A 14,064-nucleotide genomic window follows, 5' to 3' on the forward strand; every position below is an offset into this window, starting at 1 on the left:
AAATTTCAATGAATCAGTATACTCATGTACCCCCTAACTTCCTATCTATGGATGTACTCCAAAGGCTGTCATGGGCCACCTATCTTCACTCTCAATGACATCATCCAACTTCCATGGGCTTAATTATCTCTACAAAAATCTGTCACTTGAAATAAATACTAAACAAATAATAAATGCTAAAGAGCCCTAGACTCTTCAGAGCTGCAAAGCAAGTATCACCAACGAACTTTTGGTCATGTCCAACTAGACAGTTCAAAAAGAACCAATTGTCTCTCCTCATCTATCCCTTTTCCAAATTTCCCTATTTCTACTGTGAGGGCACCCACCATATTTCCTGTCACCCAGGTTCAAAGTCTTAAGTGTCATCACCAACCACTCTACATGTTCAATCAGCTACCAAAATATCTTATAATTTCTACCTCCATAACATCATTTAAAGTCTTTCACGCCCAGGCCCCCAAATAATCTAGCTTTCCAGCCTTATTACACATTTCTGACCTTCATTCACTCTTCAATCCAATCAAACTGGTCCCCATAGAAAGTGCTCCCTCTTAAGTCTATGTCCCTTTCACTGGCTATTTCTGATTCCTGGAATGCATGTCTTTCTTACTTCAAACTCTTAGAATCTCTAGTTTCCTTCAAGACTCAAAGAACACTTTTTTCTAGAAGTAACCATCAAATCACCTTATTTTTAAATTAGCTGTATGGGTCTAAGCAGGGATTATATAACTTACTTTTAAAGACCTGTGCCTGGCACATGAAATATTTATGCTCCTTGAATGAGTGATTTAAAACCCTACAAAAAATTCTAATTTTTAATTTAAAAAAAAAAGAAAGAAATCAGCAGGCTGTCTTAATGTCATCTATTAATCATCTGGGTAGCTATAATCACTAAGCCCATTTTTACAGATGCCCAGGGTCACACAAAGTATCTGAGGCAGAATCTTAATTATTGCTCAAATCACTATGAATGAATGACCAAACTACAGGCCTTATGGTAACTCAGGACTTATCATCTTGGACATTTCAGGGCTTTCTATCCTGCAGAAGACTAATATGTGTTGTTTTTCAAATTAAAGTGAGATCTCTGACAGAAGAGACTGCCTTACTTTTCTATTTGTATCACTAGTGCTTAGCACAGTGTTTGGCACATAAGCACCTAATAAATTCTTTTTTATGTAGCCTCAATAAAACTGAGGGGGAAAAATCAGACACTTTTCAAAGAACCATATATGGTACAATCTTAACCCTATATTCTGGTTAGGCTCAAAAGAGGGTTTCTAAATGTACCTTTGAAGTGAAGTAAAAAGTAATTTAAATGTGCTAGGAACAATATATACAAGGTACATACATACCAAGTATTAGAAGAATATGCCATTACCACTCTTTACTTCAAGATAATCCATTCATAGTAGAAACAAATAAAAGTACAGAGGGTCATTGAAGCTTTGTTTTGTGGGGAGTAAGGGAAATGGTTCCCCTAACCTTTATAGTAGCATCAACAATTTAAATTTCAGTCATCTAATCTGATTTTCTCTTAAACCAGTGAAGTAAGCAATTGTAGATATTTTCTGTATTTTAGAGATGAGAAAATTGCAGCTCAAAGTTAAATGACTTGCCCAAAATTACAAAGCTCTTGGTGGCAAAGATGGCCCATTTATTAAACCCAGGTTATCTATTAGTCTAGGTCAGGACTTTTTCCACTCACAATTCCTTTTTGACAAAGAAATTTACACAACCCCAAGTATATAGGTATACAAAATAGGTATTCATAACCTTTTAGTGTAGTCGAATTTTTCACTACCCCATATGGGGTCTCAACCCACTATTTAAGAAGCTTTGGTCTAATCATTCTACCCCTTATAACTAAAACCATTGGGCTGTGCTGTGTGACTGAGTTAACAAAAGCCTTCTAATTCAGTGCCAAATAAATGAGGAAATGAGACTAGATTGTGCTACAATGAAAAATCAGGACATGTTTTTTGCCTCACTTTTAAAAATGTTTATACAGGACTGGTAGAAATTTAATTGATTCTCTATATAGTAGAATTGTCTATATAAGATCCTCTAGTAGGAAAAGGAAAGCACTTGGTTTGGAATTCTAGCTAGGCTATACTTAACTACATCTGTGTAACCATGAGCATGTCCCTTAAAATCTCTTTCTCGGGGCAACTAGGTGGCACAGTGGACAGATCACTGACCCTGGAGTCAGGAGGACCTGAGTTCAAATCCAGCCTCAGACACTTAACACTTACACTAGCTGTGTGACTCAGGGCAAGTCACTTAACCCCAATTGCCTCACCAAAAAAACAAAACACCTTTCTCTTTTTCCTTTTTGATCTTTCTTTTCTGGCCTTTTACTACCTATGAGAAACCTAGTCCACCTATGCAGATTTTAGCAACAGTTCCATAACTCAATCTAGAAATTTGCCTGGGGGTAATGAGAGGTTAAGAGTGGTAAGCTCAGGATCACAAAAAATCCTTAAGTCGTATATATAAAGGATTCCTACTCACTCCTTCCTGACTCCAAGAGACTGGCTTTTTTTTTTTAAAGGACATGATGCCTTTATTAGGTTTCCAAAGAGCTTTGTTTTTTGGTTTGGTTTGGTTTTTTGGTGAGGCAATTGGGGTTAAGTGACTTGCCCAGGGTCACACAGCTAGTAAGTGTTAAGTGTCTGAGGCCGGATTTGAACTCAGGTACTCCTGATTCCAGGGCTGGTGCTCTATCCACTGTGCCACCTAGCTGCCCCAAGAGACCGGCTTTTAATTCACCATACTACACAGCCATATCATCTCATACTTAATAGCACTATGATAAATACTGCCTTGGTGTGGACTTTGCCCTGAAAGCTTCCTAAGCACCTAAATTCCATATTTGCAAGCAGCATTCCTTAAATCCTAAGGAATTCCCTGAAAGAAAAGTGTTCATTTAAAAAAAAGAAAAACACCCAGTTCTTAGGTTTTGTCCAATGGTGTGCCTCTCACTACTCTCAAACCTTTTTGAGCCTTTGTATTTTGCATTTCCCCATTGCAAAAGTAAGGTGAATTAGACTTAAATAGATATGGCTTCTTGCAGCTCTCAAAGTTCCATGGGTCTCTGCGGTAGGGTTTAAATACAACCATTCTTTCCTGATTCCTCTTTCACAAGATACACAGAAATTTCTAATACTGCTAGAAACATTCTTCCCAATTATTTGTTTAGCAATCAATTTTATGAACTTTACAACCTTAAATCAACTGATTTTAGGGCTAAATATTTAGAACATTAAAGAAATACTGAAATTTACTGAAGAAATTAAATACTGAAAGACATCCCCCAAAATAGAAAAAGACCTATTTGTACAAAAAATATTTACAGTAGCTCTTTTTATAGTGGTTAAGAACTGGAAATCATAGGAATGCCCATCAATTGGAGTAAGGCTAAACAAGCTGTGGTATATGATGGTGATAGAATATTGTTGTGCTTAAAAGAAATGACAAACAGAATGATTTCAGAAAGGCCTGGAAAGACTTATATGAACTGATGTATATAGTATATAGTAAAGTGAGCAGAACCAAGAGAACATCCTTCACAGTATCATTTGATGAATGAATAACTGTGAATGACTTAACTATTTCTCAACAATACAATGACCCAAGACAATCCCAAAAAATTAATGATGAAACATACCATCCACTTCCAAAGAAAGAAATGATAGCCTGAAGCATGCTATTTTTCATTTTCATTTTTTTCTTTTACGAAATGACTAATATGGTAACGTTTTACATAATTGCACATGTATAACCCATATCTGATTGCTTACTGCCTCATGGAGGGGAGAGGGGAGGAAGGGAAGTAGGGATAAAATTTCAAACTAAAAACTAAAAATAAAAATGTTTATTTTTCTTAAAAAAGTATTGAGTGCTACTTCTCCATTCTTCCTAGCAATATTATTGTTGCCTTTTCTTACTAGTGACAGAATAACAATTGTATTCTATAGCCATTGATATAAACTAAAGTTGGTTTAGGAAAAGATTTTTTAAAAATAAAGGAAAGGGGCAGCTAGGTGGTGCAGTGAATAAAGCACCAGCCCTGGATTCAGGAGGACCTGAGTTCAAAATCCAGCCTCAGGCACTTGACACTTACTAGCTGTGTGACCCTGGGCAAGTCACTTAACCCCCATTGCCCAGCAAATATAGATAAATGAATGAATGAATAAATAAATGAATAAAGGAAAATACATTATTCTAATATAACAAAAACCATTAAAGAATGGATTTGTGTCTTATGCAGCAAGTGCTATCTGGTATCAGATGATCTACTGCTAACTTTGACAACAGCACAGTGTGCTGCCTGAACTACAGGCAAAGAAAGCAAAGGCAAACTGCAGTAACTTAATGCTCACAGTTCTGACTTCTGCAGTCATCAGTAATTACATTTATTTTCCCTTTCTCCAATTTGAATATATTATAAACCAGTTCACACACTAAAACAAAGAGACCCAGAAACCTAGTATACTGAAATAGTATGGATTTTTGGTTTGATTTGAGATGAAGGGAAGGAGGATGCTTTTGTTTTTATCTAGGAGGAAGGGGGTGGGGTGGGGTGGAGTGGGGTGGAGATTTTTGGCATTCATTTTCTCCTGTAGGGTTTAAAGCGCTTTTCTCCCACCCACCAACCCCCCCCCCCACAACAAATTCACTACCTTCGGGCCTTTCATTTTCCCTTAGAAGAAATCTTTTCTTTAGCAAAATGATTTTTATCTATGTGCCAATAATAAAATTCCACTACAACAAAATAATTTTGTCTACTTATAAGATTATAATTAAGTACTAAATTAGTTTTTTTTTAAAGTCCCTTCCCTATCTTTCCCATTTCCATTCCCCAATTAATTTCTGTAATTTAAAGTCCCCACTACAGCCTGAACCTTGTTCATATACACTAATCTTTGTCTCTTTTTCACCTTAAAGCAATTAATACTGATATGAGTTACATACCAGTTTGAATATCCCAGAGCTGGAAGAAACCACAAGAGGTAACTTTATCCAACCCATACCTAAGCAAGAATATATAAGTAGGCATCTGTGCTATGCTTCAGGACCTCCAATAATAGGGGCCTCATTACCAAGGTAGCAATTCTACTTCTGGACAAAACCTTAGAATCTTATAATCTCAGAATTTCAAGAGACATGAAAGGCTATCTGACCCAACTCATACCTTAATAAAAATCCCCTCTATAATATGTCTGACTACTTTAATTGTTAAATGTTCCTTATAGGGAGCTTAAACTGGTCTTCTAACTTCTACTTACTTTTCTCAGGATTTTGTCCTCTTGGGCCTAGAAAAACAAATCTAATCCTTTTTCATAGTCCTTTAAATACTGATAGCTATTATTTCTCTCACCCAACACACCAAGCTCCTTTTCTAAGTTTTAAGTTCCTTCACCTCATCTTGATATGGCATAGTTTTGAATTTCCACTTTAGCAGACTAGCTCCCTTTACAAAAAGTTCAACAAAATAATGGCAGTGTGGTATGCTATAGTAAGTCATGATGAGTCTAGATGATGGTGAGATCTTGCTGGACTAGATAGAGATGGGGTCCTTAGAAGGTCATAGAGGAAGTTACAATGGCTTAGATTTAAATAGGTAGAAATGAGGGCATTATAAGCAGCAGAAATGTCTCAAGCAAAGGCTGGAAAAGAGTGTTCAAGGACCATGAGAGGATTTGTTTAACTGGAAGAGAAGCTATTCAAGTTGCAGGAAATAAGACTAAAAACATAAGTAGGGATTGTGGAGGGCCTTGAATTCCAGGCTAAGAAATATGAACTTGAACTTGATCCTTTAATAATTTCTATGAAAGAAGTGACATGAAAGTGATGTTTTTAGAAAAATTGGGCTGGTAGATTGTATAGGACAGAAAAGACTGACAGCAAAGAAGTTTCTTCATTTTGAGACTTTTAAATTCAACATTTCATAGCTACCATTTATATGATATGATAATTTGACACTTCAAAGGCCTACAAAGTACTTGTATTATTTTAATTTTACAGATGAGGAAACTTAAGGTTTAGAGGTTAACTTGCTCAGGGTCATACTACCAATCAATTTAGAATCCAGTTCTCCTGCCTCCAAAGCCCAATGCTACATTATGGGATGTCAGTCACTCCACAACTTTAACATAAAAAGAGCATAGTATCTGTCACATTTTCATTTATCTGGATTATAAATCCATAACAGCCATTTTCAGGAAGAATACAAAATCATAACTAATACTCAGAATTGTACGAGTCAATCTCAATTTTACTTAACATTTGACTCATATTAATGTATATTTCTCTAAGTGCTTCTCCAACTTGAACATTTTAATGAGAATGATTTAAATGATCACCTTTCAGCCACTGAAGTGATCTGGATTATGAACTATACCCTGTATTTCCCCACACCTCTTTTCCCAACCTTCAAACAGCTGCCAAGTACTTGTTTTTCTGTTACTTGTCAGGTCATGAGACTTTTCAGTGTTCATTAGCAGAAATTTTAAAGGGATTATGGGATAGAAAACGAATGTCTCATCCATTAATCTGACTCAAAAATTATTAACACTATCACAACTTTGTCCAACTAAGTCTACCACATACACCTTACTGATGTGATAAATCGATTATAAGATCCTAAGTAAGTCTTGCTAAAAACCTCTAGAATATATAAAAACAAAAAGACAATTACAAGAAATGTGATATATTCAAGTCTCTGCAGTTGTTCCCATGCAAAGGAAAAAAAAAGCCTGAAAGAAGCTATGTTACTGGACAGACATTCTAATCATGTTTAATTTATCATGTCCCAGCCTCCTGCCAGATTTGTGCTGAACAAACTGAGATATACTTCACCTCAAACAGTATATGAAATTAAGAGGTTAATTATCCACCCCCCCCCAAAAAAAATTTCCCTTAATATTTCTTTAGCAGGTTTAATGTACAAATGGGGGAATACTTGACAAGAGTAGGTACCCAAATCTGATACCAATCATAATGAATTTTTAAATGAAAATTCTTATTCATTCACTTAATTTTTGAACAGGTCCAAATTTTTAGGTCTTAATTCCTAATTTGCATGTTTGTTTGTACCTAATAATTTACCTAATTTAATTGGCTACATACAAGTATCAAGAACCTTCAGGTAGACCCCTGAAATACTGATGCCTTGGAAAAAAGTTAAAAACAAAAACTACAAAAACATAAACACCAAGTCCTTGTCCTGAAAATTTCAGACATATTAAGTTGGACAATTACTTAAGTTTATATTCTAGCACACAATACTATTCTATACAGTACAAAACAGGATGTGTATTACTTCCCCTACTTAATGTAATTATCATCATTGAAAAAAAAAACATTATGGTCTTATAGTAAAATATGAGGTAATAACACCACATATATTATAAATGACAATAAATCCTGAATATTTGCAGTACTGCATAGATATAGCTGAGTGAAGGCATTATGCTTACTGAAGACTTGCATGTTATACTTTAGTTGAAAGTTATAACTTTAATTTCATACAGTACAGTGTTGTGAAAAAGGTTTTAGACTTTTCATTCAGAATTCAGAAATGGGTTCAAATCCTGCCACCTGACAATTGTTTCATCAAACATTAGCAAGTCACTTAGTCTCTTTCAAGCTTCAGTTTAATCATCTATAAAGCTTTTTGCCTGCATCAAAGCTTTTGATTTCAAATGAGAAACATAGAGCGTTGCAGGTATTAAAGCACTATAAATGTCAATTATTCATTTATTAAAATTTTTACTTCATTAACAAAACCATAATGTGCTAATCAATGAGGAATAAGTACAAAGAATGAAACAGTATTCTCTGTAAGAAAAAACCATTCTCTTTAGTATAACTAACAGAGCTTTGCAGGTATTAAAGCACTATAAATGTCAATTATTCATTTATAAAAAATTTTACTTCATTAACAAAACCATAATGTGCTAATTCAATGAGGAATAAATACAAAGAATAAAACGATCTCTATTCTCTAAGAAAAAAAACATTCTTTTTAGTATAACTAAAGACTGTAAGCTCAAGAGAAGGGACTGTCTTTTGCCTATTTGTATCTCTAGCACTTAGCATAGCCCCTAGCACATAGATGTTTAATAAATGATTACTGATTAATTGGGGGAAAAAGCCTATGTTGAATTACAACTATGGTTAAGCAGCAAGCAATTTCAGAAAAGGTTTCTGGTGAACCTTAATCTCTAACACTCAAAGCTTTCTTTAGCCCTCTAACTATAATTCTGCTAAAATGATGCCTAGAAGAGGGGCAACTAGGTGGCGCAATGGATGAAGCACCAGCCCTGGATTCAGGAGGACCTGAGTTCAAATTTGGCCTCAAACACTTGACACTTACTAGCTGTGTGACCCTGGGCAAGTCACTTAACCCTCATTGCCCAGCAAAAAAATAATAATAACAATAAAATAAAATAATGATGCCTATAATACCAAAATATGTTAAGTGATGAGGAACACACAGGACAAACATCTGGAAATCGAATCTTCTAGATAAATTCAAGTGTCGAGGTGATTACTATTTAAAGTTTATCTTCATTTGAAAGAAGGCTGTAACTAACTCCCAATGACTCTTTCCCCACCCCCCCAGGGCAATGAGGGTTAAGTGACTTGCCCAGGGTCATGAAGCTAGCTAGTGTCCTGTCTGGATCTGAACTCAGGTCCTCCTGAATCCAGGGCCAGTGCTTTATCCACTGCACCATCTAGCTGCCCTCCCCAATGACTCTTAAAACGACTGATTGTTGGTTACACAACTATGTTCAAATAATATGAGCTTCAACAGAAAGAAAAATTTTAAGAGTATATCATACAATCAAAAATGCAAATTTATTAGGACAATAAAATTTACTGAAAATTTTTCAATCATACCAAACAAAATTCATACACACACACACATTTATACTTACATTTGATTTTTAGCTGCTTGCCTCTGAGCTTTGCGTTCTTTCCTTTTTTGATCTGGTGGCTTTGCAAAAACAATTTCAATATTTTCTCCTTCTAAATCTTTGCCATTCATTTCTTCCATTGCCTAAAAATATCAGGTGTTGGATCAATGATAAGTAATTTTCAACTCAACGTGGTTTATTTATTACAGAACTTTCCCAATGGAGATAATCTAAAACAAGAAATCTTAACTTGGGGTCAGTAAACCTGTTTTAATTTTTTTTTTTTAATCACCAAAAAGAATTTTTTAAATTTATTTTACTCCACTGAGAATCAAGTAACTGGCCATGTTGTCCCAGTTTGAGTCTAAAAATCTTGGCCAAGTTACTTCACCTTCTCATCAACAATCTCTAAGGTCACTTCCAGCTATTAAATTTTGGTTAGGTAATTCACTATTTTAAATGTCACTGTTTAATTATTCAAGATACCCACTATCAATTCCCACTTGTTTACCTTTACAGCACCATCTCTCTCATCAAAATGAATGAATGCATAATCTTTTAGTTTCTTCACTCGTTCCAGTTTCCCAAACTGACTAAATGCTTTTTCTAAAATCTCTTCTGTTACAGTGTTGGCAAGGTTTCGTACAAATAACACTTTCACCTGAAATTAGAAAAAAAAGTAGATTTTCAAAGTGCTTGCTACATTTCCAAAATTTTGAAGTATAACATGTTTCTATCACATATTCCCTATGAGAATGAAAATATATTCTGAATAATTGAACACCCCAATTGTGCTAACCAATAAAATGGGGGTTGCAGGTTAATATTCTAAAAGCGTCCTAGAAAATCACAGCTTCTTTCTGACTTCAGAAAAAGCACTGATTTTGGGGTATAGCATTATAAACATAAAACTCATTTAACTACAAACCCTTTGGTCCAGTGGTCCACCACTAGGCACATATACCTAAATACTAAAAGTAACTACAAAAGTACTTATAAAAAAGCATTTTTGTGGTAGAAAAAGTGAGTGTTCATTGAATGGCTGAGCAACTGTTTTATGTTAATTCAATGGAATGTTATCAGGTCATAACATTTATGACTAATACTGTTTTGGTGCTTTGATACTTAACTGTTAGTGCTTGTCAGGCAATAAAAATCACTTTTCTAAAGTTCCCCAGCCCCTTTGTGTACCAAGAAACTTAGGATGAGTTGTACAAGCAGATACAGAAAGAACAAGAACCATTTACAGACAATAATTTTAAAAGAAAACAATTAAAGACATTCCAAATCTGACCAATGATCATGCCTACAATGAAAGATAATACCTCTCCTCTCAGTTGGGAGATGATGGACTCGAGGTACAGAATGATGGATATACACTTAAGACATATTTGCTTTTACTATTGTTAGAATATTGTATTCTTATTTTGAGGTAACATGTCATTGAGAACTATCTTCAATGGAGAGGTCAAAATGAAGTTATAAAATGTTGACTTCAAAACTGATTTCTTCATCACAGTTAAGGCATGAGTATGAGAGCATGTTGATTAATAGAAACAATCACAACATGAGGTTTCCATGAAAAAATTCTGCTTAGCTGAATAAGTCACTTAATAATATCTCCTAACCTAAACCTAAACCTTCGCTGACTACCAACCAAATGAAGAAAGCTAAGACCAGGAAGCAGCAAGGGGATAATGAGAAAAGTACTGGCTCTCAAGTCAGAGAATCTAGGTACAGATCCAGTCTGTGAAACTTATTATATGGATGTGAACTTGGCAAAAGTCACAAATTTCCTGGGCCTGTTTTCTCATATGTAAAATGAAGGGATTGAACTAGATGATCCCTGAATTCTCTATCAGCTCTAGTCCTGATAACCAATGTAGTTTAATCGATATTATGAATGGAAAAATTTTAGATCCATAATCCCACCCCAAAATATGGTTATCAAATGCTTTCACATTTCTAGCAACATGCCTCTGATTAATCAATCAGAATTGAGGTCAAGGGTGGACTACATCTAAGTCCACCACACTATTAGTAAAAGAAATTTCTCAGGTGATCAAACTGAAAATTGTACTACTAGCATTAATGTTGACTCTTGAAAGGTGTTTGCTCTTATAGCAAGTCTCAACTGATTTCTGAAGCAGTCTAACTAATAATAGCTAAATCTTGTTCAACTGCCACAGCTCAGCTGGGGCCAGAACAAGCACTCACTATTTTTAGGCATGGGACTTTAGTCTAACAAACAATTGAGTTTGGTGCCATCATCACACACATGCCAAGATTCAGTCCGCTCCTGCTGTTAGCACAATTCACACTGCAAGATCCTCTACCATATGGACTAAATGTGTATCAAAAATCCGTAAGGCTTCAAACCTTCCATGTACATTATATTTGTGGTACCATTACCAGTATGTGCTCATACTATAACTTTTTTCTTAATAATCACTTGGAAGACTATAATAAAGCATAATCATCACACACATCCTGTAACACAAAAATAATCCTTTAGGAAAACAATTCTTTAGTTTCCCTATAAAGGAACAAATTTTTACTAAGAAATTTTGAGGTCTACGATTACTTATATAATACTTTATACTTGTGTGAGCTGGCTTGGCAAAAACGTAAGTGCAGTATCATTCAGTTAAAATTTTTCTTGACTTTTACAGGCCAATCTACCCAAAACATGGTCTTTTACACAAAGAATTTTATCAAGAAAAGATTCCAATGTTTTTTATCCTTTAATAAATGTGAATGTGCAAAATGGTAACAGCCTTTATACCATTCAAGATTTGCAGAATGGTTTACAAATATCTCATCTCATCCTCACAACAACCCTGGAAGGTTGATGCTGTATTATTAGCCCCTTTTTACATATGAGAAAATTGAGACAGAGGGTAACTTCATTATGATCATGAAGAACAACGTGCTGGTTTTTTGTCCTTCATTCTCGTTGAGGGTAATGTCATGAATTGCAGTGAATCGGATTTAAATGAGGGAGGGCTGTGCAAGGTCACCAAAATCACTCTCTTGCCAGAGCCAGCTAGGTCCAGTGGAAAGTTATGTATCAGGACGACTGAAGATGGCCCCAAATGTTTAAGGCATTTGGGTTAAGTGACTTGCCCAGGGTCACAAATCTAGTGTCTAAGGTGAGATTTCAACGCAGGTCCTCCCAACTTCAGGGACACTGCTCTATCCACTGCACCACCTAGCAGTTCCTTGTTTTAGAGAAAAATTAATAGTCAGATCTTCCTTATCCCATGTACAGTGTTCTATCCTCTGCACTATCTAGCTGCCAAAGTTCTAGCTGCTCTAAGTTCAATTAGAATTGTCTGAATCTTTACTACATAGTTTCTTTTCATGAGAGAAGCTTCCCATTTGAATAAAATTTCTTTAAAAGTGAAACTTTATTGTACTTTAAAACATTACTTAACAGTCAATATTTTCTCAATCATTACCTTTGCCATGACTTCAGGATCTGGATCTTCTATAGGGTCAGCCCATTCGACTGTGCCCACATTTCCCCAGACTTTCACTTTGCCACTCATTAACCTACGCCTGGCCTGAGCAGCAGTTTTGTGATCTTCATACTCAAGGAAACAAAAACCTCTGTTCTTTTTCTTATCATCCGGTTGGTGGTACAAAATGACATCTGTAAGGCCCTCTGAAATTAAATAACCACCCTGTTTAAAAACTGAACAAATGAAATGAAAAAACTAAAGTTTTTTACCTAGGATGTAATTAACTATCAGAACAAAAAATTTGTGGTAACTTCATTTAGTCCACTCTCACATTAAGATTTTCAAAAATGAATAGGACTGCTGGGGGGTTTCCAATGAATTTACCTAATCCAATTAGAATTCTCCCAAAACCACAAATCATAAAAAATAAACTGAAATGCAATGGTGTTTTTATTAGGTGTGTGGTTGAGTTTAATCAGGATTACTGTTTATTTAAAGAACCATCCTAAGGCAAGAGACATAAGTCCAAATGAAATATCGCAATTAAAATATTAAAAATGGACAAAGGAAAATGTAAATCTTGAACTTTTAAATTAGGAGTATGCTATAATAGAATTTACCATGTACTTCAACTTATTAACAATTTATCTTAATTAGGTGGACTTGTCAAACTGTTTCTTAGAAATTGTGCTTCTCCAAAGATAATGCAAGATATAAAAACCAAATCTAAGTTACTTTTGTGTGACAAAAATTCCAAAAAGACAGACTTGCCATATAGTAATTCTGATTCAAAGGAATTAGTTTTTGGTGACTCTACAATCCCGAGGTTCTCAGCTTATAGTTATAGTTTTAAATAATACTGACAGTTAATAGGAAACACAACCGAAGTGTAGTATATTTTACAAAATCACTTAAATGCCTAAAACCAAAATTGTCCAGACTCAACCAACTTTCAATAATACAATAGCCCCAGTCTAAGTTCCACTTACCTGTTACTTTGCTAAACTCTTCAAGAATCTGCTCCTTTGTTTTACTCTTGGGAATAGACCCCAACAAAAAGTCTATTATTTGCAACTGAGATGCAAACTCCAATGTGTTTTCCAGAGCGAATTTCATGATTATTATACTGAAAGCAAATAAAAATTTTACATTAACTTAAAAATTACTCATCTTAAGATCAATTTATCTAACATTGAATCTTTATCACAAATTCCATACAATTCACAGATTTTCTATCTATGTAAGTCTCATCAATTAAAATATGCAAATAAAGCTTGGAACTAAGCAAAGTTGCAAATATGACTGGTCTTGAGTTTATATTAAAATAGCTATGAAATTTTTACATACCTATAGAATATTCACAAAGTAATTCACAAGTTATATGAATTCATTATAATAAGTAATTGTCTTGTAAAACTAATAAATTAGGAAGAAATTTTGCCTATACAAGCCCTTTTCAATGTATTAAAGTGGATTTGGCAACCACCACCTCTCTATTCTCCCCCTTCCTAACCCCTGCTACTATATCTATTATCATGCAATGTAACCAGTTTACTAGTTTCTATTACTCAGCAAGGTTCCTTCCAGGTAAAATATCAAAGGGTGTGAGGGGGAGGATAGAGAAAAATAGAAGGATGAGATGAAGCAAACTAGTTCTAACCCCTTCTTTCTTC

General features: G+C 34.8%; 1 protein-coding gene across 1 annotated transcript in view; it reads right to left on the minus strand.

Annotated features, from left to right (window-relative positions):
* LOC122753185 (synaptotagmin binding cytoplasmic RNA interacting protein) overlaps positions 1-14,064 on the minus strand; it is a 31,315-nt gene that overhangs the window by 2,220 nt on the left and 15,031 nt on the right. The window contains 5 exon segments of the mRNA XM_044000367.1: positions 8,949-9,070; positions 9,439-9,588; positions 12,389-12,594; positions 13,381-13,441; positions 13,443-13,517. Of these exon segments, the coding sequence (XP_043856302.1) occupies positions 8,949-9,070; positions 9,439-9,588; positions 12,389-12,594; positions 13,381-13,441; positions 13,443-13,517 (614 nt within the window).

This window comes from Dromiciops gliroides, chromosome 4 (assembly GCF_019393635.1).
Source record: "Dromiciops gliroides isolate mDroGli1 chromosome 4, mDroGli1.pri, whole genome shotgun sequence".
In the NCBI taxonomy this organism is placed as follows: Eukaryota; Metazoa; Chordata; class Mammalia; order Microbiotheria; family Microbiotheriidae; genus Dromiciops; species Dromiciops gliroides.